This window comes from Phoca vitulina, unplaced genomic scaffold, assembly GCF_004348235.1.
Source record: "Phoca vitulina isolate PV1807 unplaced genomic scaffold, GSC_HSeal_1.0 scaffold2, whole genome shotgun sequence".
NCBI classification, from domain to species: Eukaryota; Metazoa; Chordata; class Mammalia; order Carnivora; family Phocidae; genus Phoca; species Phoca vitulina.
Window position 1 is genome coordinate 100235136 of NW_022589705.1, and position 26235 is coordinate 100261370.

Sequence of the window (26235 nt, forward strand, 5' to 3'; positions counted from 1 at the left end):
TGGGACGGCCCGGGCAATGGGCGGGGGTCGCTGTCGCCCGGCCCACCCCCCAACCTGGGCTGCGGTAGGACGGCCCGGGCAATGGACGGGGGGCGCTGTGGCCCGGCCCACCCCCCAACCTGGGCCGCGCTAGGACGGCCCGGGGGCACCGTCGCCAAAGCAGCAGGCCCGCTCCCATTTCCGGCGTGGCCGCAGGAAAGCCCTGGTGCCCAGGACTCGGAGGAGCGGGGCCGCAGGAGCCGCCGTCGGCTCCCGGCACGTCACTTCCGGCGCGTCGCTTCCGGCCGGCTGTGAGCACCTCCGCCGAGGCTCGGCCCGCCCCCCGGCCCGGCGGTCGCGTAGAGCGGGGCGGAGGGACGATGGCCGCCCCACGGTGAGGTGCTGCTCGCCTGGCCTCCGCTCCACCAGGGACGGAAGGGTCTTCTCGGGGCTTCCCGGCGCACGCGATGCGACCTCTCCTACACCTCAGCCTCGCGCAGAGCCCTCGGGGAGTCGGAGCCCGACCCCCAGGCCGCGTGCCGGACGCGCCCCGGCCAGCAGCGGTCGGCCCCGTTTGTTTCCCCGGAGGCCGCTCTCTCCGGCCCGCGGCCCGCAGCCCACCTTAAATGCCGCGCGCCCTTAAGGCCCCGACGTGGGGCGGGGTCGCCGGGTGTCGGGAAGGCGCCGCGCCCCCCACCCGCCCTGCTCTCCCCCTCGGCCCTTCCCAAAGTCGTGCGGCCCAGCTCCGAGTCCCGCTCGTGCGGAGGGCCCTGAGGCGACCCTTGCCGCCGGCGCGGAGCCAGCCCCTGGGTGGGCGCCCTGTCCGCGGCTGCGAGCGGCCCGCGAGTCAGCGATGCTCGCACGCGGAGGCCCCGGGAGTCCTCCGCGCCCCCCGGATGCGCACGGAGACCCCGCGCTGGCTATCGTCCCGCGGCCCTGCTGCGAGCGGTGGGTGGAGGGGCCGCGGCGTGGGGGAAGGGGCCGCGGGCGAGCCCGGGGCCGGGCCCCCTGATCTCGCTGCAGAGCAGGGCCTCGGGCGCGCAACCCCGAGGCGCGGGGAGGCCGCTTTGGCCCCCGGAAGGCTCCCGCAGCCCTCTAGCTTCCCGGCTCACATCGGGAGAGAATCCTTGATGCCACCTGTCTGGGTCATTTGTCTAAGGGTGCGTGGCCAATTTACCCGGAAACGCTGAATAAAACAAACGGTAGAGGTTGCCTCCGGTGGTCGCCTATCCCGCTCCGGACCTAAGCCCGGCCGGCCTGTTCCCGGCCCTCCTCCTACGAGAAGCCCCCTGGTCCACCCCCATGGCCTTTGCACTCGCCGTGCTGCCCGCATCCCCAGGCTGACCCCTCTTCTGAGAGGCCCCTCGCCTTTCGCCCGGTGGCCTTGGCCCGTGTTCTCCGCCTCGCCGGGTACGCCCTCTTCCACGCGCCTGCTCCTCCCACTTTTCTCCCCCGCCTCGCTGGTCCGAAGGCGCGGCCCGCGTGGGGCGCACCCGCGTCCGCCCTTCCTGGCTGCCGGGGCCCGGCGGGGGGGGTCAGCGCTGGGGGCGCGGGCCGTGTTCTCGGTCCCGGGGCTTCTTGCGTTGTGAGCCCCTGGACCCAGGCGCCCCCGAGGCGGGCACGACCCTGGAGCGGAACCAGGTAACCGACGCTGCATCCGCCCTGGGGCCTAAAGGCACGGTCGCCCAGGAATGTATTGCAATTGATGTCTTTCCTGCCTCGGATTTTGGAAAGCGGTCCATTGCGTAGCGAGTGAGCTCCTGCCGAGTGTTGGTTTTATAAATTTTTTTTTTTTAAGATTTTATTTATTTATTTGACAGAGACAGCGAGAGCAGGAACACAAGCAGGGGGAGTGGGAGAGGGAGAAGCAGGCTTCCCGCTGAGCAGGGAGCCCGATGTGGGACTCGATCCCAGGACTCTGGGATCATGACCCGAGCCGAAGGCAGCCGCTTAACGACTGAGCCACCCAGGCGCCCCGAGTGTTGGTTTTAGCGGACTGTTAGTTTGCGAGTTGGGGCTCAGAGCTTCCTGCATTCCGGTCCTCAGATGACTTCTGCTGGGTTTGCTGGGCCTCGTGCAGCTAATGCCGTTGCAGTCACCCTGCTTCAGCCTTTGACGCATTGCCCACCGCTGCCGTAAAAGGGGGGGGGAGCCTATTTAGAGGTGGATTCTTTGTTCAGTGGCTTTTTTTTTTTTTAAAGATTTTATTTATTTATTTGAGAGAGAGAGAATGAGAGACAGAGAGCATGAGAGGGAGGAGGGTCAGAGGGAGAAGCAGACTCCCTGCCGAGCAGGGAGCCTGATGCGGGACTCGATCCCAGGACTCCAGGATCATGACCTGAGCCGAAGGCAGTCGCTTAACCAACTGAGCCACCCAGGTGCCCCTTAAGATTTTATTTATTTATTTGAGAGAGAGAGAATGAGAGACAGAGAGCATGAGAGGGAGGAGGGTCAGAGGGAGAAGCAGACTCCCCGCCGAGCAGGGAGCCCGATGCGGGACTCGATCCCGGGACTCCAGGATCATGACCTGAGCCGAAGGCAGTCGCTTAACCAACTGAGCCACCCAGGCGTCCCGGCTTTTTTTTTTTTAAAGTTTGGGTTTTTTTAATGGAGTGGGATGTACTTTACCAAAAGTATTTGAACTTGCGAGTAACATTTTAAAGCAGAATGAAAGCGTTTTGTTTTTTTTAAAGATTTTATTTATTTATTTGAGAGAGAGCACATGAGAGGGGGGAGGGTCAGAGGGAGAAGCAGACTCCCTGCCGAGCAGGGAGCCCGATGTGGGACTCGATCCCGGGACTCCAGGATCATGACCTGAGCCGAAGGCAGTCGCTTAACCAACTGAGCCACCCAGGTGCCCCAGAATGAAAGCGTATTAAACAGCATGGAAAGGGGCATTAAGAGCCGGAATAGAAAGGATTTTAGATGAAAGAAATCCTCTTTCAATGTAAACAAATTAGAAACAGGAGAGAAACAGACCAAGATTTTAATGAACGTGAGACTCTGCCTCCCAGAGTTGCCGGCAGCCCTAACCTGGCATAGATAGGCTCCTCGGGATCGTTTGTGCGTTTTAAATCTGAGCACATCGTGCAAAGGTCTTATAACTCTGCTCTCACTTAATATATGACAAATATTTTTTTGTCAAAACTTTTCGGGCTACATTGTGTCACCTTGGTAATGGGCCAGCCTTTATTACACACATACTCCCTATTGGATACTCGGACAGTGTCCAGTTTCTCAGTCTTAAAAACGAAGCTACTGGTCTGTCCTGGTATGTACAGAGGTCCAGCAAGAACTTTGTTAAATTGTTTCTTTAGGATAGATTCCCAGAGATGGAATTTTTAATTATACTGTGTAAAACTTGTAGACTTCTAGTACATCTCATCTAAAATGCCCTGTTGACAATTTGAACCAATCTAGAGTTCCTTACCCAGTGTTTGAGAATATCTTGAGTTGTTTGTTCTAGAACAGGGATTCTTAACCTCAGGCTGTGAGCCTTGGAATTTAGGACTCTGCAAAATTGGCTGAGGAAACATCGACATCTTTATTTTCGTCAGCCTCCAGCTGAGCTTTTCTTCATGGTGGCAGAAGCAGCACCCATGGCTTCGTCTCCATTTTGGAGCCCAGGGAACCTTTCTGGCTGGCCCTGAGCCCCTCACTGCAGAGTTGAGCAGAGTCCTGACCCCTGTTTAGGACATGTTATGTAGTGGGGCGCTCAAACCAAGTCCAGATGTCCCATGTTTGTTTCTTGAGGTGTTACCACATCTCAGTAGACCTGGTTTCCTTTTAGTCCTGCAGGGGCACATTCTGAGGACAGCTCTGGGCAGGAGAGAAGTCAAGAGCTGCTCCCTGACCTACTCCATGCCGGTCAGAAAGGGTTACGGCTTAGTTCTTGTTCTTTGTGCTATAACCTGAGAGGGAGATAATTCGGATCTTTATCCCCAATGACCTGGGGGTGCCAGTGCTCCACCTTGTCTCCAAACTGCTGTTGGCTCTTAAAGCCAATTCTTGTCAGATTAAGGTTACTGACTTTTAGTTTTTGCAGGACAAGAATTGCTTCCCTCTGAAAGCTCCTTGAGTCACGTGGTCTACGAAAGAACAGGCTGTGGAGACACGTGAGCTGGAGTCCAGGAAGGCATCTGTGACCCCACCGGGACTTTGGTGAGTGGGACCTTCTGAGCTCAGGACCAACTGACCCAGCAGCTTTCGTGTGTCATGCCCAGCACAGCCGCTAAGGGTCTTCCCTGCATCCTGGCTGGAGTGGGATCTGTTCAGATTTAAACTCCAGGCTCACAACGGATGATAAACATGATTTTATTTCATCCATGTTGAGAAGATCTTCGTTGTCACTCACCTCCTTTTGTGTATTGCTGTATGTTCCCTGTTTTTACTGCTCGATGTTACATCATGTGAACATTCCTGCCTGATGTGTTGGTTCTCCCAGGGACAGACAGCTGGGTTTCTGCTGTGGACGTTCTTACATGTGTCTTCTGGTGCACACAGGCAAGACTTTCTCTAGGGGACGGTCTCTAGGATGCAGTGGTTCGTGGGATCATGGGGAAGGTGGCCAAATGGTGATTTCCTAATTCTACCCTCCCTTTGACATCAGTCCGTTGACTTTTTACTGTAAGCAAGAGATTTCTTCTCTTTTCCATTTATCACTGTGGATGTTTGGGTACTTACTTTGTTCAGTGAGTTCTGATCTTGTGCTATCATTATTCACTTTCTCTCTCACAGTGCCCCTAGATTTCTCCAGAGGGTGTTCCCTCGTGTACTTCTGTGTCCTTTAACCTGTCCTTTCAGTGTTTGAGCACTTCCTTTCTTTTGGCCCAACTAATGCCCCAGCCCTGAAATCAGCTATTTCTCCGAGGAGGCTGGTTCATTTCAGTGGAGAATGAGATTTAGAAACAAAGACCAGGACAGGGTGCTCACTGTGGCCGGGCCCTCAGTGGCCAGATTATGAAGCAGATACAGAGATGAGTGTATTGTGGGCAGGTGTGATGTGTGTGCTTCCATCTGTCCACACCTACGAGTGCTGATGCCTGATTCCTCCGCTCATCGCAACAGCGCAGTGCACCCCACCCTCCTCCTCTGCATCTGTGCTGTCTCCAGATGCACACCGTGGTCTCACTCCCAGGGGCCACAGAAGAGTCACTTACTGCTCAATCCTGACCCATGAGTCAATAAAAAAGCCCACCATTTAGAGTTCAGTGTTGAGGTTCTATTTGTTTTTAATCTGAGCACATATATTTTGCAAACTGTTCAGAAGGTACGTGGATGGGTTGTCTCCTCTCTTCAGCGTGACTATGTTATTTATTTGATTTGTGGTTTGGTTCACCTCTTCCCATTTGTATCGCACTTTAGAAATTGTGTTGATTTGGTTATTTTTGTTTTTTAAGCATGTGGAACATTAATATAATTGCAGAAGTCATAACTGTCTGAACAGGTGCATTTGAGAACTGTTGTCACTCAGTTTCCCTCTCTGTGTTCCCTCCTCCCCCACCACCAAGCAGTCTCCTTGATTCCTTGATCTGGGGCTTATCCGCCCGCGTCTCTTGTTGCTCAGTGTGATTTTTTTTTTTTTTTTTTTTTAACATTTTATTTATTTATTTGAGAGAGAGAATGAGACAGAGAGAGCATGAGAGGGTCAGAGGGAGAAGCAGACTCCCTGCCGAGCAGGGAGCCCGATGTGGGACTCGATCCCGGGACTCCAGGATCATGACCTGAGCCGAAGGCAGTCGCTTAACCAACTGAGCCACCCAGGTGCCCGCTCAGTGTGATTTTATTTATTTATTTATCTATTTTTAGTCTTCTCTAAATTTATTTATTTTTAGTCACCCAGAGTGGGGCTCAAACCCATGACCCCAAGACCAAGAGCTGCATGTTCCCCAACTAAGCCAGCCCGGTGCTCCTGCTTTCTATCTTTAAATAGCAGTTCTTCCCTGTTTTTCTCTGCTGGAACTTTCCTTATTATTATTTTCTCCACACCTGGGTTACTGTTTCTTTAATATTCTGATTTCACATCTCTTTGCTGCATTCCAGATAATTTCCTCAGATGTTTTCTTCGAATGCAGTAACTTATCAGCCCTGTCATTTCCGTGTAACCCATCGATTGAGTTGTTTTGTATTTCAAATTTTTCAAACTTTTCATTTTGAGGAACTTGTAGACCGACAGAAGGAATAACTATACCTGTATGCCCTTCCCCCAGCTCCCTCCACTGATGTCTTCCATGGTGCACTCCGCCAGTCTGGGGTCAACCCCACACTGCATTCAGTGGCCGTTTCCCCGTGGTCTTCGCCAGTCCTTGACTTTTGTGACCTGCGTACTTTTGGGTTTGTCTGACATGTTCTTTCAACTAGATTTGCAGTCATGTGTCCGTGGCACGAAATCCACAGCAGTGCCATGTTCTTCTTAGTGCATGGGATCAGGGCAAACAGGACGTCTCTCTGTCTGTAGTGTTTTCAACTTTGGTCGCTGGGTTGGGGTGATGTCCGCCAGTGTCTCGGTAAAGTCACGCCTCCCCTTTGTGATGAGTTGGCACCTGCAGGCAAGCGGTTTGGATGCAATCACATCCTTGTTTCAGCTCAGCAATCAGGTGACTCATCTCTGGACATTTATCCCTGATGGCGTCTTGGGCTTGTTCACCTGCATGACTGTCCTATCAACCTGCCACACTTGGGCCCTCCCTGGAGCTGCCAGGCAGCCGGTCCTCCCCCATCGGCCACCCCTCCCTCCTCAGATAATCTTTGATCTTTGACCCGCATCCATTGATCTTCAGATGCAAAGGTCTTCTGGCCTGAATTAAGCAAGATTTTCTCCAGAGCCGATTGCTTCTGGCACCAGCGGCTGTGGGTGTGGCTGGGAGCCGGACCCAGGTTCATGGCCCACCCACCTCAAGCACCCCGGCTACTTTTTGGGGGGTCCTGTCCTGAGTTGGAGCTTCCTGGGAGCCTCTGGTGAGATTTTGCTTCTGCTGTCCCACTCTTGATTTCCAAGGGTCCTTGTCTGGTGGCATCTCCTTGTGGCCGGGTGCTTCAGCTCTCTGGTACCCCCCTTCCTGGGACCTGCTGCCTCCTGCTCTGCACTTCTTCCAGCCCCTTCCTCTGATTTCTCGTCTTAGTCTTCCCCCATCTTAATTCTCTGTCCAGGCCTCTCCTTGGGGCCCTGATTTCCATACTTAAGCTCTGTCCTTTGCCTGTTGAATTCTCCAGAGAAGAGCCATCTGGTCTCCTGCCGGGGGGGTGCAGCTGTCTGGCCGCCTGTGACCCTCAGTCCCCGCATTCCCTGCAGGCCAAGGCCTGTTTCAGCCCCCCAGCCTGGGCCCCTGGAACCCCGGGAGGATTCTTGAGTGCAGTCAGTCTCCTGGCTAAGCCCCTGGACATTCTTTTTTTTTTTTTTAAAGATTTTATTTATTTATTTGACAGAGAGAGACACAGCGAGAGAGGGAACACAAGCAGGGGGAGTGGGAGAGGGAGAAGCAGGCTTCCCGCAGAGCAGGGAGCCCGATGCGGGGCCTGATCCCAGGACCCTGGGATCAGGACCTGAGCCGAAGGCAGACGCCCAATGACTGAGCCAGCCAGGCGCCCTGCCCCTTGACATTCTTGCTTTCTTGCTTCTCTCCCTGACCTCCGTGGGTTTCTGTCTCACCAGACAAAAGCAGGCAAGCAGCCGGGCATCCCGGTGTGATTAGTGAGTCTTGACGTGAAGGACAGAGGCAGAGCCGGTCTGTTATGCCTTGGACTGCTCCAGACCTGATTTTCATATCTGGACTTGGTGTGGGAACCATGTGCACGTGGAGGGCTCCGGCCCCTCAGTCACCCTGCTGGACATGAGGCCCTGGGCCCGGTTGTCACATTGATTCATCACCGAGCTGGGTGGGCTGTCTGTGGAGATGTTGATGGTCACGAAAAGAGTGTGTGCTAGCAGGTGAGCGTGTCTTGGTGGCCTGAGCATCTGCCCTGGGATTCCGGGCCCTGTTGGGGGCATGGGGGATGGGAGCACTGGTGTGTTGCCTGCTGGTCGGCGTGACTGGGCCTCTGGGTCCCCAACACCTGTTGCACCCGGAAGCCTGGTGGCTGCCTCCGTGTGGGTGGAAGGAGGAAAAGTGCAGCCCCCCGGCGCAGAAAGAGAAAGCTCCTGGTCACCGAGGGGCAGATGGTGAGGGAGGCAACCCCCGGTTACTAGGAGAGGCCCTCACACTCTGAAGTCTGGTCCAAATGACTGGACAGCAGGCTGCAGGGAGCTAGGGAAGGGCAGGCAAGTTAGGTCTGCTAGAAGGTGCTGCCAGGCCTCCTTCCCGCCAGCTTGAAATCTGAATCCATCATAGGAAGGAAGATTTGGCTCTAACCGAATGGGCTCTGGCCTAAACAAGCATTGTCTGAGTAGATGCAGGGGCTTGGGAATGTCAGCTGAGGTCTGGGAGAACTGCTTCCCCATGCACTTGATGCTTCTCCACACGTCAATCTGAGCTTATGCAACAGTTTAGAAAATAGCATGATGCCTCCCTACACACACGCATGCACTTTGCAACGCCTTTGGTTTTTCCCCTGGGCTCCGTCCCTACCGAGTCCTCCACCCCTTGAACTCTGGCCTGAGTTCCCTGCTCCCCACTCTTTTTCAGAACTTTTTATATTTTTGTTTCGAAACAATATTGGGTGTTTTGGCACCTTTAACAGCCTTGTGGGGAACCATGTTGTATATTTCCTTCCACTTCCTGGTCTTGTCATTTCAGACCTCCAGCAGTTTTAACATTTCCCCATTGGCTTTTGGGCAGTGGCCCTGCATCTGACTGCTGTAGGCCTTGGCCCCATGATGTGCTATGATCTGTTCGTCCTTCAATAGACATTTAGGTTGTGTTTTTTTTTTTTTTTTTTTTAAGATTTTATTTATTTATTTGACAGAGAGAGAGAGCACAAGCAGGGGGAGTGGAAGAGGGAGAAGCAGGCTTCCCACAGAGCAGGGAGCCCGATGCGGGGCTCGATCCCAGGACCCTGGGACCATGACCTGAGCTGAAGGCAGACCCTTAACAACTGAGCCACCCAGGCGCCCCTAAGTTGTGTTTTGCTACTAACAGAAATGCTAGGGGTGCCTGGGTGGCTCAGTCAGTTAAGCGTCCAACTCTTGATTTCAGCTCAGGTCATAACCTCGAGGTCCCGGGATCGAGTCCTGCGTTGGACTCTGAGCTCTGCAGGGAGTCTGCTTCTCCCTCTCCCGCTGCCACTCCCCCACCTTGTGCTTGCGCTCTCTCTCTCTCAAATAAATGAATAAGTCTTTTTTAAAAAATGCTACGTTAACCCCCCATCTTTTGGAGATTTTTATGAGCATCACACACGGGTCCGCCCGGGATCACCTGTCGCTGCAGCCAGCCTCAGCCGCACGCCCTGTGGGTCTCTTACTGTTTCTTGTCACTTGCAGAGACACCAATTAGATCTGTGTGTGCTACTGGGTGTTTTCAGCCTGGGACCGTCAGTGACAGAAACTTGGGCTCCTCGGAAGGAGTGCTCCCCTCCCCCCCACGGTAGCTCTCTGCTTGGCCACACGTGAGAATCAGCCAAGGAGCTAAAAATTCTGGTGCTTGGGTTGCACCCACAATTTTCTGAGCCCACTGGTCTGTGCAGAGCTGGGCCCCTTTCTGTTGGCTTGTTTGAGCTCTGGGCGTGTGAACGTGCAACCAGCATCGAGGACCTCTGCTCAGGCCGGGGTGCTTCCCCATGTGACCCTGTAGGAGCAGAGCAGCCGGACATGGGGACACAGAGCTCGAGGGCGAGTGGTCAAGTGCAGGTCGGCAGTGTGCGTGGACGCCCCTGGCCAAGCAGTCACTTCCGAGCGCAGATCCGACAGAAACACATGAAAAGACGCTCACAGGACATTCCTAGTGGCACAGGGTGTGTTTGTTAGCAGAGGTGGTGTGTTCATTGGGGTTCAGGCATGAGAGCGGGACCATAGCTGTGTGGAGCCATGTGCATGGGCCCTCGTTTATTGAAAACCAACTTCTTGTTAAAGGTCTTTATACAAAGGGAATATACGTGCCATCGAATTGTGGTTTCTGGTTTCTTGAATCTCTGACCAGAAGCAGATGGGGAGCAGGGAGCATCTGGCCCTCGAAGCGCCTGGTCCTGGGGCTTCTCGGTGGGGGGGGGAACATGACATGGACTTTAAGGACAAGGAGAGTGAGGGTGGCCTAGAAGGTTGTGAGTTTCTCAGATGGAAGCCCAGTGGAAGGGGTGCTTGGCCTGCGAGGGGTCAGTTACCGACCAGCATGTTCTTCGCTGTATTTGTCGGTCCTGTGGGTACTTCCGGAGTGTCAGCCCCTTGCCCTGCAAACAGTTCAGCTTTGGAATCTCAGCAGTGGCTTCTGGGCACCTATGACCAACACTGACGGGGTCTCTGAGGAGCAGGACCTGGTGGTGCTGGGGGCCTTGAACTTAGGATTTGGCCCTAATGGGGAGGCTTTCCTGAGGAGGCAGAGCCCACAGAGGCAGGGAGAGGCAAGGAGCCAGGATCTGGGGCCTGGGGACCCTTGGGGTGGGGATGCTCTCTCTGCTCTTAGGGACCCTGTGCCATAGGTCGGGGGTGTGGAACACAGACTCTCCACGTCCTCTCTGGCCTGGCCAGTCCTAGCTGCACGAGCACCTCATCACTCTGAACAGAACAGTGGGACTGGGCTGGGGAAGAGGAGGCTGAGCAGGGGCATTTTAGCAGAGCCCTGAACATTGAAGAGCTTATCCTCATGTGGGGGCAGTGGGAGCCCATGGAAGGGCCAGGCACACCCCATTGTGATCTGCAGTGCATTTTGGGGAGGCCACTCTGGTACATCCATGGGTGGGATGCATGTGGGCAGCCTGCTCGAGACGCGGGTGCTCGCTGGGGCCTGTGACGCTGAGCTCATGGTGGACAGAGGGAGGAACACTGCGGGCCAAGGCGAGGTGGGGGGAGGACGGCCGAGTCTTGGTGCCACCCCTGCCTGGGGGCAGGACAGGAGCCAGCCTTCTGACATGGGGAAAGTCAAAGAGGATCCTTTGAGCCCTTGCCTGCAGGTGAGCAGGAGACCAGTGGGGTGGGCAGCCTGTGCTCCCGTGGGAGGTCCTTCTGGGGGTGCCAGGGTGCAGGGGGGAGCTGCCAAGCCCCAGCTGGTGGTGCAGCCAGTTTAGCCCCTGGATGCCTCCTGCTGCAAGCCCCAGGAGTTAGGGATGCAGTATGATGGACGTCCTTCTAGGTGTGTAGCTGACAAGAAGAAACCCCCAGGTGTCGGAAACTGAGGGAACAGGAAATCTGGTGCTCAGCCCGTCTGAGGCTGGCTGGGGACTCGGGTCTGATGTCACTGGGGAAGGAGGTGGGACCCTGGCCCTCCTGAGATGGGGCAGGCAGTTGTCCCTGGGACTCGGCTTAAAGCAGGAACTTGGAGAACTTGCCTGACTGCCCCAGGAGAAGCCAGGTCTGACGAAGCCTGTGATCCTAGGAGAGAGGACGGAGGCTCACTTGAGAAGCCGTGACCACAGGTCTGACAGCAGCAGGTGTGGGTTCCATATGCTGAGGGTTTGTCTAAAAAGTAGCATAAAATTGATCCTAGGCCAGTGACACCCTGGAGCATGTGACAGAGGCAGACCCCAAACCCTCACTCTGGAAGAAACCCCCAGGGCCCAGGGCGCACGGGGCCCCCCACACAGCAGGATCTGCTAGAGGTGTACACCGCACACAACCCCAAGGCCAGAGCCCGCTAGTACACAGAAAATCAGGGTGGGCTGCTGAGGTCTCAGGTAAGGAACGGTTGGAGAACGTAAGACAGAAGACGTAGGAAGGGAGGAAAGAACAAGACACTGGGGGTGCCTGGCTGGCTCAGTCAGGGGAGTGTGCAACTCCTGATCCTGGGGTCATGAGTTCGAGCCCCACGTTGGGTGTTGAGATTACTTTAAAAATTTTTTTAAGTTGAAAACAAAAAAGAACAATATGCTGTGAGAAAAACAGACCAATTTCAGGTGGAACCAAATAGAACATCCACAAATGAAAAATAGAGTGATTGTAATTTAAAATCCAGTGGACAGATGAAAAACCCAGCATCTCTGGCAGATCAGTGCTCCTGTGAAGAACTGCTGGGAAAGCGGGATAAAATATCAACAGTCAGGTGCATGTGTGCAGATAACAGCACCGAGACCCACTGGGCGGGCCAGGGTCACGGCCTCTCCTCGGGGACTTCGGCAGGTCCCAGATCGGGCAGGAAGGTGCAGAGCCCCTGGCATGGCTTCAGGGGGAACAGCAGCCTGGACGGGGGCCTCCGGGGGTCTCTGTGCAGACAGTGGGCACGTGGGGAAGGACAGCTGTTGGAGCCTTTAGTTTTCAGTATGCTGGGGAGGGGAGACGGGGTCTGTAGAGGCTCCTGTCCTTGCACACAGATGTCCTGTCCTAGCACATAGACGCCCTGTCCTTGCACACAGATGTCCTGTCCTAGCACATAGACGCCCTGTCCTTGCACACAGATGTCCTGTCCTAGCACATAGACTCCCTGTCCTTGCACACAGACACCCTGTCCTTGCACGCAGACGCCCTGTCCTAGCACACAGACGCCCTGTCCTTGCACGCAGACGTCCTATCCTTGCACACAGATGCCCTGTCCTTGCACACAGATGTCCTGTCCTTGCACATGGATGTGAAGATAAGGCCAGAATTCCATGTTTGCATTTTCACACTTACCTCAACTTGGTGGTTAAAACTTCTAAGGACATTAAAATGTTCACCATCAATAATGCAGGTTTTTTTTTAACATTTCAGCCTGCACTCGCTAGGGAGAGGCGAGTCGTGGATGGCGCTCTCTGCTCCCTGCAGGCCTTCACCTGAGAGTCAGCCTGACCCATGCTGCACGCAGTCTTGAGGGGACAAGCATGTCGGCTTCAGCAAAACCCCTGGCTCTGGCAGAGCTGGCCCCCGGCCCCGAGGACAAGCCCAAGGGGAAGCCGCTCCTTGCCTGGGGCTCTCTCTTCGGCCCCCGCAGCGAGAAGGTTGTTTTCACCAGGAGTGAGGGAACCCCCGAGGAGAACGTGCTCACCATAACCATCACAGAGACCACCGTCATCGAGTCCGACCTGGGCGTGTGGAGCTCCCGGGCTCTGCTCTACCTCACACTGTGGTTCTTCTTCAGCTTCTGTACCCTCTTCCTCAACAAGTACATCCTGTCCTTGCTGGAAGGGGAGCCCAGCATGCTAGGTAACGCAGGTGCCCGGCCTTCTGGGGGTGAGGGCCAGGCCCCTCGCATCTGCAGATCAATGCTGGGTCCGTGTGAGAGGCACACGGAAGTACCCACGGCCCCGGGGAAGGAGGGCACCGAGGGTTCGGGCTGTGAGCATGTCTGGGATGCAGAACAGCACGTCCTGCCTGCCTGCGCAGTGGAACGGAGGCGAGTCCCTCCTCTCCCTCCTCCAGGTGCTGTACAAATGCTGTCAACTACGTTCATTGGATGTGTGAAAATCCTGGTTCCTTGCTGTTTATATCAGCACAAAACCCGGCTTTCTTATCCACCCAATTTCCTCATGATCATGCTGTTTGTGGGTCTAATGAGGTAAGGGATCTGACGTTTTGGTTGAGTGTTGCATAAAATGTCTTGGCCATCACTAGGAGCGGGAGGCCAGCTGACTGACCCTGTAATTACGGGATCACAGGTGTGTTTTCAGTGCAAACTTTATGTAATCTGAGGGCTGTCTAGAATTTAGGACAACAAATGTATTGGTTTTGTGGATCTGAATGCAGTCAGAGTCTTTTTGGAACTGCCACGAATCTAAGAATGGTTTGAGAGGGACGCCCCTCCTCTCCCTGGGCTCGCCGGTCTGCACACACGGAGCAGCACTCTGCGTTTGGGGTCACGGGGCCCCTCCCTGCAGGGCCAGACCTCAGTCTTCATGGGGGAGGCCAGCAGGGCAGGGAGCGGGAGGAGGAGGGCAGCTGCAAGTGGACTTCTCCATCCCAATGACACTTTTGGCTTATTTTTAGGTTCGCAACAGTGGTTTTGGGTCTGGTCAGCCTGAAAAATGTGGCGGTTTCGTTTGCTGAGACAGTGAAGAGCTCTGCTCCCATTTTCACTGTGATCATGTCCCGGATGATCCTGGGGGAGTACACAGGTGAGGGGTCCTCTGGCCCCAGCGCCCCCTCCCCGCCCACCTGTGCCCCCTCCCCCGGGGTGGGGGCTCTCCCAGCAGTGGCGTGTGCTGGGGCTCACCTCTCGGAGGTGGACATTTTCACTTCTGTCCTAGAACATTCTCCGAGCAGTCACAGTGCCTCACGCACTCACTTCAGCAAGTGTTTCTTCGCCTCAGCTGAGCGCAGGGCTGTTCGGACATGTGCAGGCCTCGTGGTTGGTGGGGACACGGGAGCAGGCGAAAGAAGTAAAAAGCAAGTGAAGGAGAAGTCACTGGTCTTGGAAGGTGAGACCACCTTCCGTGTCACGCGAGGGGCTGCCTGGTGGTGGTCATGCGCTGGTGCGCCCAGCAGTCTTGCCCAGGTCGGCCACCTCCCGCGTCCTTCCCGAGCTCGTCTGACAGCCTGCTCTTCGCTGCTTCTCAGCTGCACGTCTCCGTCCTCCATAAGGCCCAGAAAGCTGATTTATTTACAGATTGCCAACCTTCAATGACAGCAGACTGTTTCCAACTCCACGTTACGCACATGTTCCTGTTTTTCCCACCAGCCTTTTCAAACGGAGCCCATCCAACATTGTTCCGTGAAAACGACCAGAGTGCGGAATAATGCATATACTGCGTAATCTCTCATCTAAGAGCAGTACCGATAGGTGTTTAGATACAGATACGCATTTGCTTCAACTAAGAAAATGACAGGAGCTTGAGGCGAGTGGTGGAGGGAGGAGAGCGCCGATTCGCAGCTGGACCCCTTCCCAGATGTGCCTCGGAACCACACACGTGTTTGAGGTGGTGGTAAGACCATCCAATCAGAGTGTAAACAGTAATCCCTAGAAATCACAAGCAACAGGAAACAAACGAAGCTGATTGCATATCAAGGGGGGGGGCTCAGCCACACTAAGTTTATTTCAGTGACTTGGAAACAGCATGGTTTGGCTTCCAGCTGTGGTGGCTAAGCTTGAGGTAGACCAGCTCTCTTGTTGAGAACAGTGAGAACATCTTGATAAAACTTAGCAAAAAGGATCTCTCGGGGAGAATGACCGAGGGGCCAGGATTCCAGAGCTGAGGGTCACCCGCTGCAGGGACCCCGATGTGTGGCTCCCTCCCCCCAGGGGCATCTGCTGATTCTCGAGCAGTGGCTGGGACTTGGGGCAGAGCAGCCTCGTGGGGCTGCAGGACTGAGGGCAAGTGGGACCTGCCAGGGGGACACCCCAGCAAAGCCCTGGGCTCTCCCCCGGGACCCCAAGCATGCCCACGCCCGTGGATGCCTCCCAACAGCAAAAGCAAGTCCTTCCTAAGGGCAAGACGGCACTTGTGGCCTTGCGTTCTCCGGGTTTTCACATGTACAGTCTATCATCCAGCAGACATTTCTAGGAGGACTGGAGGCCAGGACCACATGCTAGAAAACTAAGGGCGCTGGCGGGCAGAGGCCCAACATGCCAGGTTCCCTTCCTCCAGCTCTCAGCCTGGCAACCGCATGGACCCGGGGGCTGCTCCTCGGTGTGCTGGGGGCTCACTAGTGACCGGAGTCTGGCCAGCACGGTCCTGTGCTGGGAGGTGGCCATCGTCTGCAACGGTCAGCATGGACCTCTCCCACGGAAGACTTCTTCCCTCATACTTTGAATTTCAAAGTAAATTAAATAGGATCTGAAATCGAAGCAACATGAGGCCCAATGTCCTGTTTCCAAAGTGAATGTGCTTTTCCATTCGCTCACCTTAAACTCTGTGTCAGGTTTGTTCCTTGGATTTCAGAACGAAGCAAAGAGAGGTGAGCACGTCGTTGGCAGTTTGTGGCAGGAGACTTGTTGAGCCAGGCGTCAAACTGACCCCACCTTTGGCTCCCCCTTTTGGACAGACTGGTCCGGAGACCGTTTGTCCACCCTCCTCATTCTCAAGCGAGAGTTTGTGTTACTGTGGTGCCTGGCAGGGCGGGACTTGGGGCTCAGGGCCCCAACCTTGTGCATCCTGCCCGCGGGCCCAGCAGACGCACCTCATGGAGAAAAGCCTCGTAAGGCCCCTGGCCTGGAAGAGGGTGGCGGGCTGGGTGCAGGCATGGACATGGATGTGTTGTGTTTCCCTCCAGTGTAAAGAACCGGTAGCTGCTCATTTTTAAAGCGAAAGTGGAAGTTAGCAGCTTTCGTGAGGGGTATGAAAACGGCCTTGGCGCCCAGAAGAGATTTGGCAGTGGGCAGGCTGACCGCGGCATCTCTTCTGTATCTTTTGCCCTTTCCAGGGTTGCTGGTCAACCTCTCCCTCATCCCCGTCATGGGAGGCCTGGCACTGTGCACGGCCACAGAGATAAGCTTCAACGTCCTGGGGTTTTCGGCCGCGTTGTCCACCAACATCATGGACTGGTGAGTCAGGAAGAGCGTGGGGACACATGGTGTGATCAGGATGATGGATGTTTAAGTCCAGATTAGCTCAGAATTACATCCCATAATTCAAAGCTGGACACATCTGATGCTGCCTTTTCCGAAATACCAAACACCTTGTATCTCAATCAGGTAACCTTTTCTCAAAAAACAAGCCAGAGTTTGGCAACACGTGGTCTTGGTATGAAGAACACTCCTCGTAGGGACGTGGCTGGCTGACATGCCGGAGTGCCCGTGTGGGTTCATGCATCTACATTCAGCTAAGCAAAGGGGAAGAGGCCGTCCTGCACCTGGAACAAAGGGGCGGTTTCTGGTCTGTGCCCAGGGCCGGCACCGGGGAGGGGGCAGCCCGAGTCAGGTGCTGGCGGGAAAGCACCACATGGGAGGTTCCTTGTCCTGCAGCAGGAAGGGGACGGATGTTGTGTTGCGGGCTGCCCTTGGATTAGCGCAGCCGCCCTGCATCTGGGCTGTGGTGTTGAGTCCACACTAGGCCCCGGCGGGCCCTGCTCTGTGAGAAGTACTGATTGCTTCTGGAAAAGAGAGGAGAAAGCCACACGGGAGTTTATCATTGCCTTTACTGTTAAAGTCGGACAGGTTCACCCTGAGGTTTTCGATACTAGGGCCAAGTAAACATTTAAAAGTCACCTGTAATTTCATTTCTGACATTTAGATGTATTTCTTTCCGGCTTTTTCCCTCTGTGTTTGTAGCTCCTAGAAATCTAATATGGCCTCATCATGCATTCGGTCTGGGTCTGGCTCTGCTCCCTCTGTGGTCCCGTGAGCGTCGCGTGCCGACACCAGGGGCTCTCAGAAGCCTGGGCCTTGTGACCGCCTCCTTGTGCGGCTCGCAGATGCCTGCGAATTAATGACTCTTTGTCTAGATGTGCAGGGAGCGTCTCCGTTGCAGTTTCTGACGTCATCAGGGTAAATTCCCACCAGAGACACAGAGCCTGAGAGTGTCTGGTTTCTAGTTCTGTAGTGGGAGCTTTGGTCTTACCTCGCCCTCAACTAAGTTTTTGCATCAGAACAAAATGAAACAAACCACTGCTTCCGGAGCCCAGAGGGCAGAGTCCCTAGTGGAAGTGGCAAGCCCTTTGGTTCCTGGGGAAGCTGGACGCTGTTTCATTTTCTTGTTGGCCACATGTGTTTCCCCTGTGGTTTGTCTGTTCCGTTTGGGAGTTTTGTCCATTATTTTTCCACTGGAGTCTTTGTGAGCTTAGACTGTGTTGTTCCCCCGCCCCACACAGTCAGCCCGCAGGTGCCCAGCCTGTGGCAGTTACTGACTTATGGGAACTCCTGGTTCAGGGCAGGGTTTTGTGCAGCACTTAGAGCAGGGACATTGGGATCCGGTGACCCCTAAGAGCTAGGTAACCTCAGGCACATTGCTCAATCTCTGAGTGCCTCAGTTTACCTTTCTGTAAAAGGGGCCAGTCATGGGGACCCCTCATAGCGGAGCGATGCCCAGGAATCCACCGGCGTGGGCCCGCCGTGCGGGGGCCATCCCCGAGGGCTGCTGTCGTCATCACTGCTTCGGAAGGATGCAGACGCTCGGTTCCTTTGAGATCCATGCTGACCCCTTGTATCAACAGCTAACCTCTTCTTTTCTTTATTCTAGTTTGCAGAATGTTTTTTCAAAAAAGCTCCTCAGCGGGGACAAATACAGGTTCTCGTAAGTATCGTTAGCCCGTGAAACTCCCAATTTTGTAGGACTTCTTGCCCATTCGAAGGTTCAGAATCCCCTGTAGACCTGACGCTTTTCCCACTTTGGCTTATGTGGCTTTATTTATTTATTTATTTATAAGATTTTTATTTATTTATTTAACAGAGAGAGGGAGCACAAGTAGGCAGAGCGGCAGACAGGGAGAGGGAGAAACAGGCTCTCTGCCGAGGAGGGAGCCCGACACGGGGCTCGATCCCAGGACCCTGGGATCATGACGTGAGCCGAAGGCAGATGCTTAACGACTGAGCCACCCAGGCGCCCCATGTGGCTTTTAGAAGTACTTTGTGGAAGGGACGCCTGGCCAGCCCAGTCGGAAGAGCAGGCGACCCTTGATCTCGGTGTGGGTTCGAGCCCCATGTTGGGTGTAGAGATTACTTAAAAAAATAAATAAACTTTAAAAAATAAGTAAATAAGTAAAAATACTTTGTGGAAACTTGGAAGAAAAGCCCCACCTGTTTCCAGCTGCCTCACTGAAGCGGCTGAAGGGCCGGCGGGTTCACGGCTGCGGGTTGGCCGGCACTCAGACCCTCCCGTCGTGCCGCACAAAACAGACTCGGGCGCCGGCGCTCGGGGCGCGCTCGCTGGAGCCGCCCGCTTGAAAGCCGGCCTCTGGCGCGCACAGGGAGCGTCAGGCGCATGTGTTGCCCCCGCAGGGCCGCAGAGCTGCAGTTCTACACCAGCGCCGCGGCCGTGGCCATGCTGGTCCCCGCCTGGATCTTCTTCATGGTGAGTTCAGGACGCCGCTGGGCGCCTGTGCCGTGGTTTCTCCGGTGACGGGCGAGTGGGACGATGTAACTCCCAGGCCGTGGGGTGGCTCCTTGCCGCGCTCACAACGTCAGCAGCGAGCGCGTGAGGAGAAGGGGGAGAAGGCCGGAAGCCAAACCTGGGACGGGGCTCTGTGCCCGTCGAGGCCAGTCTGTGGCTGTGGAGTGCCCTCAAGTTTGGGGGGGGTCTTTAGGCTTGCTTATTTTATTAGTGTTTTAAAGTAACGTGCCCTCTTGGAGCAAGCAACAGGGCAGGAGTGTATACACCAGAGAGCAGGTCTCTCCCCTGATCCCCCTGACCCACTCCTCCAAAGCCCCTTTCCAGACCTGTCTGCACGGCTAGACTCGTACTCAGACACACGTGTATGTGGCATGATTCCACCAGTCTCTTAAAAGCATGTGTTCGTGTCTGTGCAGACCTTTTTTTTTTAAACACAAATGGAACTGGGCTGTTCTGTCCTCTGCTTGTGCTCCGGGGTGTGACTGTGCCCTGACCCGGCCCCTTTGACAGACGCCTGACTGCCTGGCACATTTCACACGGAACAGAGAGTTTCACGTGTCGTGTCTTTAGCAGACGAGGGTGTTTCTCTAGGATACATTCTTGGAATTGAAACGGTTGATTGAAAGACTGTACATATCTAAAAATATTTTTATTGTGATAAAATGTACATAAACATAAAATTGATCATTCTACCCATTTTATTTTATTTTATTTTTTTAAAAGATTTATTTATTTATTTATTTGACAGGGAGAGAGATAGTGAGAGCAGGAACACAAGCAGGGGGAGTGGGAGAGGGAGAAGCAGGCTTCCCGCAGAGCAGGGAGCCCGATACGGGGCTCGATCCCAGGACCCCAGGACCATGACCTGAGCCGAAGGCAGACGCCTAACGACTGAGCCACCCAGGCGCCCCCATTCTACCCATTTTAAAGCGTCCGTCAGATACGTTCACGTGGTGGTCGGCCACCGTTGCCGGCCGTGCGCCGACTTCCATTATCTCGGACTGACGCTCTGTGCCCATGAAACAGGAACTCCCCACTTACCCCGTAGGGGGAGCGAGACTTTACCTCTCCCTGCTAGGGTCTCCGGCTGGGCGATTAACGGGGGACGAGCCCACAGACTGATTTAACCTAAGCTTTATGTGACACGGGAGCCTCATGAGGAAACCAAAGGAGGGGCGCAACCTGCGTGCGCACGTGCCAGGCTGAGCGGAGAGAGGTGCCTGTGGGAGAGTGGGCTGTGTGTGGGGTGGAGGCGGGTGAGTCCGCCTGACTCTCGGTCTCTGGTGACGAGCGTGTCTCGTTCCTCCTGCTGTGTGGGCGACCTCCATGTGGGGCCCTTGTCTCCTGCTTCTCAGGAAGGAAAAGGGAGGTCCAGGCCCTTCTTGTTCCTGCTCTTTTTTAAGGGTCTTCCACCCAAAATAATCCTGATGCCAAAGCGGCATATTTGAGTTCTGAGCTACTTCACCCCTCCCTTAGCCCCTGGCACTTACACTGTACTTTCTGTCCGTATGGATCTGTCGACTCTAGGTCCCTCATGTAAGTGGAATCCTAGGGGATTTGTCCTTTGGGGATTGGCTTATGTCACTGAGCGTGGTGTCCTCAAGGTCCCTCCTGCTCTAGCAGGTGTTGGCACTTCTCCTTTCTAAGGCTGAGTCATAGTCCCTGTGTTGTTGGAGCACGTTGTCCGTCCATCCACCCACCGATGGACACCTGGGTAGCTTCCACATTTTCGCTCTGGCGGACAGTCCTGCTGTGAACCTGGGCGTGCACATAACGATTCAAGACACTACTCCCGGTTCTTTGGGGCATGTACCCAGAAGTGGGGTTGCTATTCCTGCAGTAATTGTCTCTTGAACTTGTTGAGGACCCACCAGACTTCCCGCAGCGGCGGCACCGTTGTACTTCCCCACCAACAGTGCTCGAGGGCCCCACATCCTTGCCTGCACCTGACCTTCCCGTTTCTGTGTTTGATGGTCACCGTCCTAATGGGTGTCAGGTGGTCTCCCGTTGGGCTGTTGGTTTGTATTTCCCGGGTGGTCAGTGATGCTGAGCGCCTTCTTGTGGGCTTATTGGCCATGTGTATATGCACGTTCAGAATGTTGGTGGGTGCCGAGTGGTTGTCCCCAGAAGGCTGTTTTCAGAGCACTGCTCAGCATCAGTTTGTGGACCCGGATGACTGGGTACGTGACCCCACGCTTCTATGAGGGTGAGCCGCGGAAGGAAGCTGGGCAGCAGCAGAGCGTCGTTCCTGTTCTGACCCACAGGACTTGCCGGTGATTGGCAGAAGTGGGAAGAGCTTCAGTTATAGCCAGGATGTCGTGTTGCTGCTGCTGATGGATGGCGTTCTGTTCCACCTGCAGAGCATCACGGCCTATGCCCTCATGGGCAAAATTTCCCCTGTGACGTTCAGGTAAGCACAGTAGCTTTCCGAGAGACAAAGTGTGCGTCCAGGTCATTTGCAGAGGAGCGGACTTTAAGCCGGTATTGTTATGAACGGTCTTTGTGCTTGTCAGATGTGAAGTGAGGGCCATGGCCACATGGTGTGACCGCCGGGCCGTGCTGTTTGGTGCCGTGTAAAATATGGCAAAGCACAGGACATCCATCTCTAGGGAGACCCCACCTACACATTAGCATGGAAACTGGAGCAGTTGGAGTGTTTTTCTGTCTGGGACAGCATGTCAGGGGCACTGCGTGTGATGCTCGAATGTTCTGGGCTGTCCAGTGAGGGGGCCATGGGCACCTGACATGTGGTGAGTGCAGTTAGGAACAGAATTCTTTTCTTTTATGGTTTTATTTATTTACTTATTTATTTGAGAGAGAGAGAGTGTGTGAGCACAAGCAGAGGGAGTGGGAGAGGGCGAAGCAGGCTTCCCGCCGAGCAGGGAGCCCGATGCGGGGCTCGATCCCAGGACCCTGAGACCATGACCTGAGCCGAAGGCAGACGTTTAATGACTGAGCCACCCAGGCGCCCCCAAGGAAGGGAATTCTTAATTTTATCTAATTTTAAGCGATTTTAATTCGAATAGCCACACGTAGCCATAGCTCCCGTATCAGAGGCACCGCTGTGGAAACAGAGGCCTCGCTGCCTTCTCTTCCTTCTGTAACTGGAAGAGTTTAATGGAAGCACCATTTCAAGACTGGAGAGTTTTCAGTAACAAGCAGAAAAGCATGAGCTCCTGTCACCAGCAGCCTAGAAATCCACGTCTGCAGCTTTGGCCATGTCCTGTCATGTAAGTCAGTGGCCTGTTTTTTCGACCTCTGAGCTGGTGGCAGAGCAGGGGAATGGCCCTCAGCTGCGAAGTCCCCGCTGCACTTGCTAGAACCGCAGCGCCCCGAGGCCTCGCCGAGCCGCGCCAGCCTCTGTCTCCCCAGCGCCTCTCTGGGCGGCTCGTGCTCCTCCCTGCCCACGCCGTGGGGCCCAGCTCAGCGCGGCAGCCGTGTGCGGCGCCAGTCACGTGCCCTGACCTGTGACCTGTGCGGCCCTGTGGGAAAGGTCTGCAGGAATGTCAGCAACTGTCATGAGCTTCAGATTTGAAGCCGTGGTGGTCACGGTCTCTGTCACACATTCTGGTATCCATTTGGGGCCAGGAATTATTTCCAAATATCCCCGAAACTTTGTTTTTTAATGATTGTTAGTGATGATTCAAAAAAGGGCAAAAAGCAGAAAACCAGTTCTTTTTACAGAAAATAGTGCTTTTTGTGTGTTTTATTCCTATCATAAGAGTGATACTTAATTCATTATAGGAACTTTGGAAAAGACAGAAAAGTACAAAAAGTAAAGCACGCGTAGTCCATGATCCCCAGACACAAGCACTGTGAAGGTTTCAGCGATTTTGCATGAACTTCCTTTTTACGGGGTCCTAGCCTTGCTCTCACAGAGCTGTTGTCACTGATTGGACGGTGTCCCCGGGGCCTCCCTGGGCGGCTCCCACTCGTCTCTGCCCGTGTCGGTCGGCCGTGGAGTAAAGGGCGCTCGGCCATCTGCACGGTTCTCCTGTTCTCCAACAGCACGCTGAGCTATGTAGGGGCAAATGTCATAATGTCTGTGATTTACTTAAAAATATTTCGGCCCCAGAAAAGGGTGAAGCCGATAAAGCAAAATGTTAATTTAGTCTAGACGATGGGAATATGGCTCTTCGTTATAACCTGTCTCTGCTTCTCTGACACCTTTGCTAATAAAAGAAAGGAGCAGGGAGCGGGCGAGGGAGCGCCCCGGGCCCGGTGGGCGGGCGGGTCGAACCCGGGCCGTAACCCCTGTCGTTGCAGTGTCGCCGGCACCGTGAAGCATGCCTTGTCCATTTGGCTCAGTGTTATAGTGTTCGGCAACAGAGTCACCAGCCTGTCGGCCGTCGGCACCATCCTCGTGACGGCCGGAGTCCTACTCTACAACAAAGCCAAGCAGCGTCAGCGGGAGGCCATGCAGAGCCTGGCTGCGGCCACCAGCCGGACACCAGAGGACGACACGGAGCCACTGACCCCCAAGGACCCCAGACCACACCACTGAGCTCTGGAAGCCTCGGCAGGTGCCCAGGGCCCCGAGGTGCTGCCCGTAGCGGCTGTCGTCCTCGCTGACGCGGACCCCTGGCCTCCTCGGGTCAGTGGGGTGACGTGCCGCCTTCCCTGCTCCTTTATTGGGTTTTCAGTGAAAACCACCAGGAACGGGTGTCAGCTTTCCTGGGTGGAGACCAGAGCCAGCTGCTGCTGAGCCTGTAATGTGACAACCCCCTCCTGCGGACCCTGTGCTGAGCGCAGGGGAGGGCGTCGGGACCCACACTGGCCTCTGCACGCCCTCACCAGCACGCAGGCCCGGCTGCAGTTAGGCCAGGCCCAGTTTCCCCGGGAGTGACAGCCACAGGTGCCAACGTGCCCGCTCAGCATCCCGGGCCTGCACACTCTGCCCTTCAGCCATCGGGGGCACTGCCATGCTGAGACAGAAGGCTGAGGCGCCCCTGCCTGGGCTGGAGGCCACAGCAGCCAAGTGACCACAGAGCTAGGAGAGAGTGGAAAGGGCACAGAAATAAGGGTTCCTGCTGCTGAGGGCGGGCTGTTGGGCCCTCACCTTCCTGCCCTTCCACCCACGGCGTCCTCCACACCCCAGAACTGCCAGCAGCTGGTACCGCTTAGGGAAAGGCCACTGGTGGAAGGGAAGGTGCCCCATCCCTTTCAGGGTCTCTGCTGCACTAGCCGCCCCCCATCCTGAGGATCCCAACCCTCACCTATGGCTGGCCTTCAGTCAGGGACCCCCGACATGGTGATTGCTGGTCACAGGGGTGGAGGACAGACAGACATCTGTGGTGTTTAACTCAGGACAGGGATATACTGACATTCCCTTTTGTTTTCGGGTCCGCTGTGTGTAACACTGGCTGTTCTGAAGGGTTCCCTAGAGGTGCTCCTGCCATCACCCTGCTGGTCAGGGGCCGCACCATACCTTGTCTCGTGGGCAAGGATGCTAAGTGAATGAGTGAGCAGGGGGGCACTGGGAAGAACATTTGGCGTGTTCACAGTTTTTGTCACACTGCATTTACAATGACAGTGGAGTTTTTAAAGAAGGAAACAGGTGGCTTCTGGAAGGCATCCTGTATGACAGGTAACCCACACTGAACTCACAGCCTGGCTCGGCCTGGCTCTCGCCTCCGAGAGCAGACTGACCACCATGCTGGGTGTCTGAGCCCTTTGCTGGGTTCAGACTCCTGGCCTCTGCACTCTGCTCCTCATCTCACATCCTGGTGGAATTTCCGATCGGGGCACTGTCCGCTGCCAGCCAGGCTATAAGACCTCTCCATGGCGCCAAGCTCACGCGCTGCGACGTGTCACCTGCAGCCTGACTCAGAGGACATCGGCGTGACACGGCCATCTGAGGCCTGCCTGCCACGGCCGAGTGAAGTAGCCGACAGGAGGGCCTCGGGCGCTAAGGGCCCCCGCGTCTGAGTTCCCCTCCCTGTTGTTCAGGTCCTTGGCTCCCATCATCTCTTCACTGGTTTTCCAGTTGGCTTCTCAGCTGGAAAATAAAAAAATAGGCCCTCCTAGAGATCAAATCTCTCGGAAACAAAGAGCAATAATTATGTCTCATTAACTTCTTCCTACTTGAAAAAGTTTGCCATGATGATGGGTTAAAACAAGGCCTTTAAAAGTACAACCTTTTATCAATGCCCACATTTTCCACCAAAAACAAACAAAACAAAACAAAAAACTACAACCTTTTTATGAAGCTGACTTCAAAATTTTATGAAGCTGCGCCCGGAGGACAGGCAGGTGTGCGTTCTACTGCATGTCAAGCTCAGCTCCGCTGTGAAGATGTTTATCATGAGACTTTCCCCATTTCTGTCCCCTTTCCTCTCTGCTTCCTCCACAAACAACAGCGAAGGGGACGCGGAGGTGGCTGGGGCGGCAGGACGTGCATGCATCTGTGAGGACCAGCGTGAAAGCACGGCCTGCACAGCGCCCTGCCTCCCCCCTCAAGAATGTGGCCGCCATGACCAGCTCCTGACGGGCTGTGAGCAGAGAAGAGGACGCAGCTGTGGTCATCTTGCTGTAAGACGGTTTCATGTTGCCTTTCTCACGGACGTGGTCATCTGAGCGTAGCCAGATGGGCAGCGCCTGCTTCTGAGCCTCATGAGGGACCAACCACCCTGCACGTCACCTGTGCCCTGTCTCCACTCAAGTGGCTTTCTGCCGATTTTGTTTTTCCAAATTCTTGGATCAGAAACAAAATGAAGATTTTCCTAAATTATTAGCAAATGAGGTAATTTCCAACAAAGCTGCTTTTGAGACATTTTCTCAGAACACAAGCTGTGGCCAGCACTGCGCTGGCCCGGGGCTTACGTTCCTTCTTCCAGTGTCTAGTCTCCACCCTAAAGCATGTCCAGGACAGCCCTGCCAGGAGACAAAACCTGTGGTCTGTCTTGGCCATTTGTTGAATGAATGTACAGACATGTTTTTTATTAACTCTGTGTAGTGTTTTTACTAGTATGTTCTTATTGAACAATAGCAGACATGCTTGTATTAACGTTGACACTGGGTGTCACCACTTCCTTGGGTCAGTTCCTCCCATGTCCATGATCGTTGTCTGTGCCTTTGCAAAAAAAACACTTCAAACAGGTGTCAAGTCAGGTCATCTGCTTACCTACATCAATACTTAGAGATGTACCTATGTCTGGCTTTCAAGGAAACTTCCACTGAAGGGCATAAAAAGCTTTTTTTTTTTTTTTAATTCCAATAGTCATAATTTCCTCTATATCAGCATTAAAAAAATCTGCCCTGGAAAGCTTAGAATATCTTGCA

The 26235-nt window shown here is 54.7% G+C and overlaps 1 protein-coding gene across 7 annotated transcripts; it reads left to right on the forward strand.

The window, feature by feature from the left end:
- The first annotated feature begins 281 nt into the window (after nt 1-281).
- SLC35E2B (solute carrier family 35 member E2B) lies at nt 282-25904 on the forward strand. Of its 7 annotated transcripts, none has more exons than XM_032395437.1 (10): nt 282-373; nt 4025-4140; nt 12746-13177; nt 13394-13529; nt 13958-14085; nt 16331-16451; nt 18085-18138; nt 18843-18915; nt 21219-21364; nt 23221-25904. In XM_032395437.1, exons 3-10 carry the CDS (start codon nt 12856-12858, stop codon nt 23456-23458), a joined length of 1218 nt encoding a protein of 405 aa, XP_032251328.1. In that variant the 5' UTR covers nt 282-373; nt 4025-4140; nt 12746-12855; the 3' UTR covers nt 23459-25904. The 7 variants fall into 7 exon arrangements, with proteins under 7 accessions (XP_032251328.1, XP_032251327.1, XP_032251355.1 ...); XM_032395436.1 differs by having other exon boundaries at nt 289-927; XM_032395464.1 differs by having other exon boundaries at nt 305-378.
- Nucleotides 25905-26235: the final 331 nt, after the last annotated feature.

Bases quoted from the DNA above. Each gene is read 5' to 3' on its own strand.
- SLC35E2B (XM_032395437.1), top strand. From the start codon at position 12,856: ATGTCGGCTTCAGCAAAACCCCTGGCTCTGGCAGAGCTGGCCCCCGGC. The intron at 13,178-13,393 runs GTAACGCAGGTG...TCCCTCCTCCAG, and splicing joins AGGGGAGCCCAGCATGCTAG to GTGCTGTACAAATGCTGTCA. The intron at 21,365-23,220 runs GTAAGCACAGTA...CTGTCGTTGCAG, and splicing joins ATTTCCCCTGTGACGTTCAG to TGTCGCCGGCACCGTGAAGC.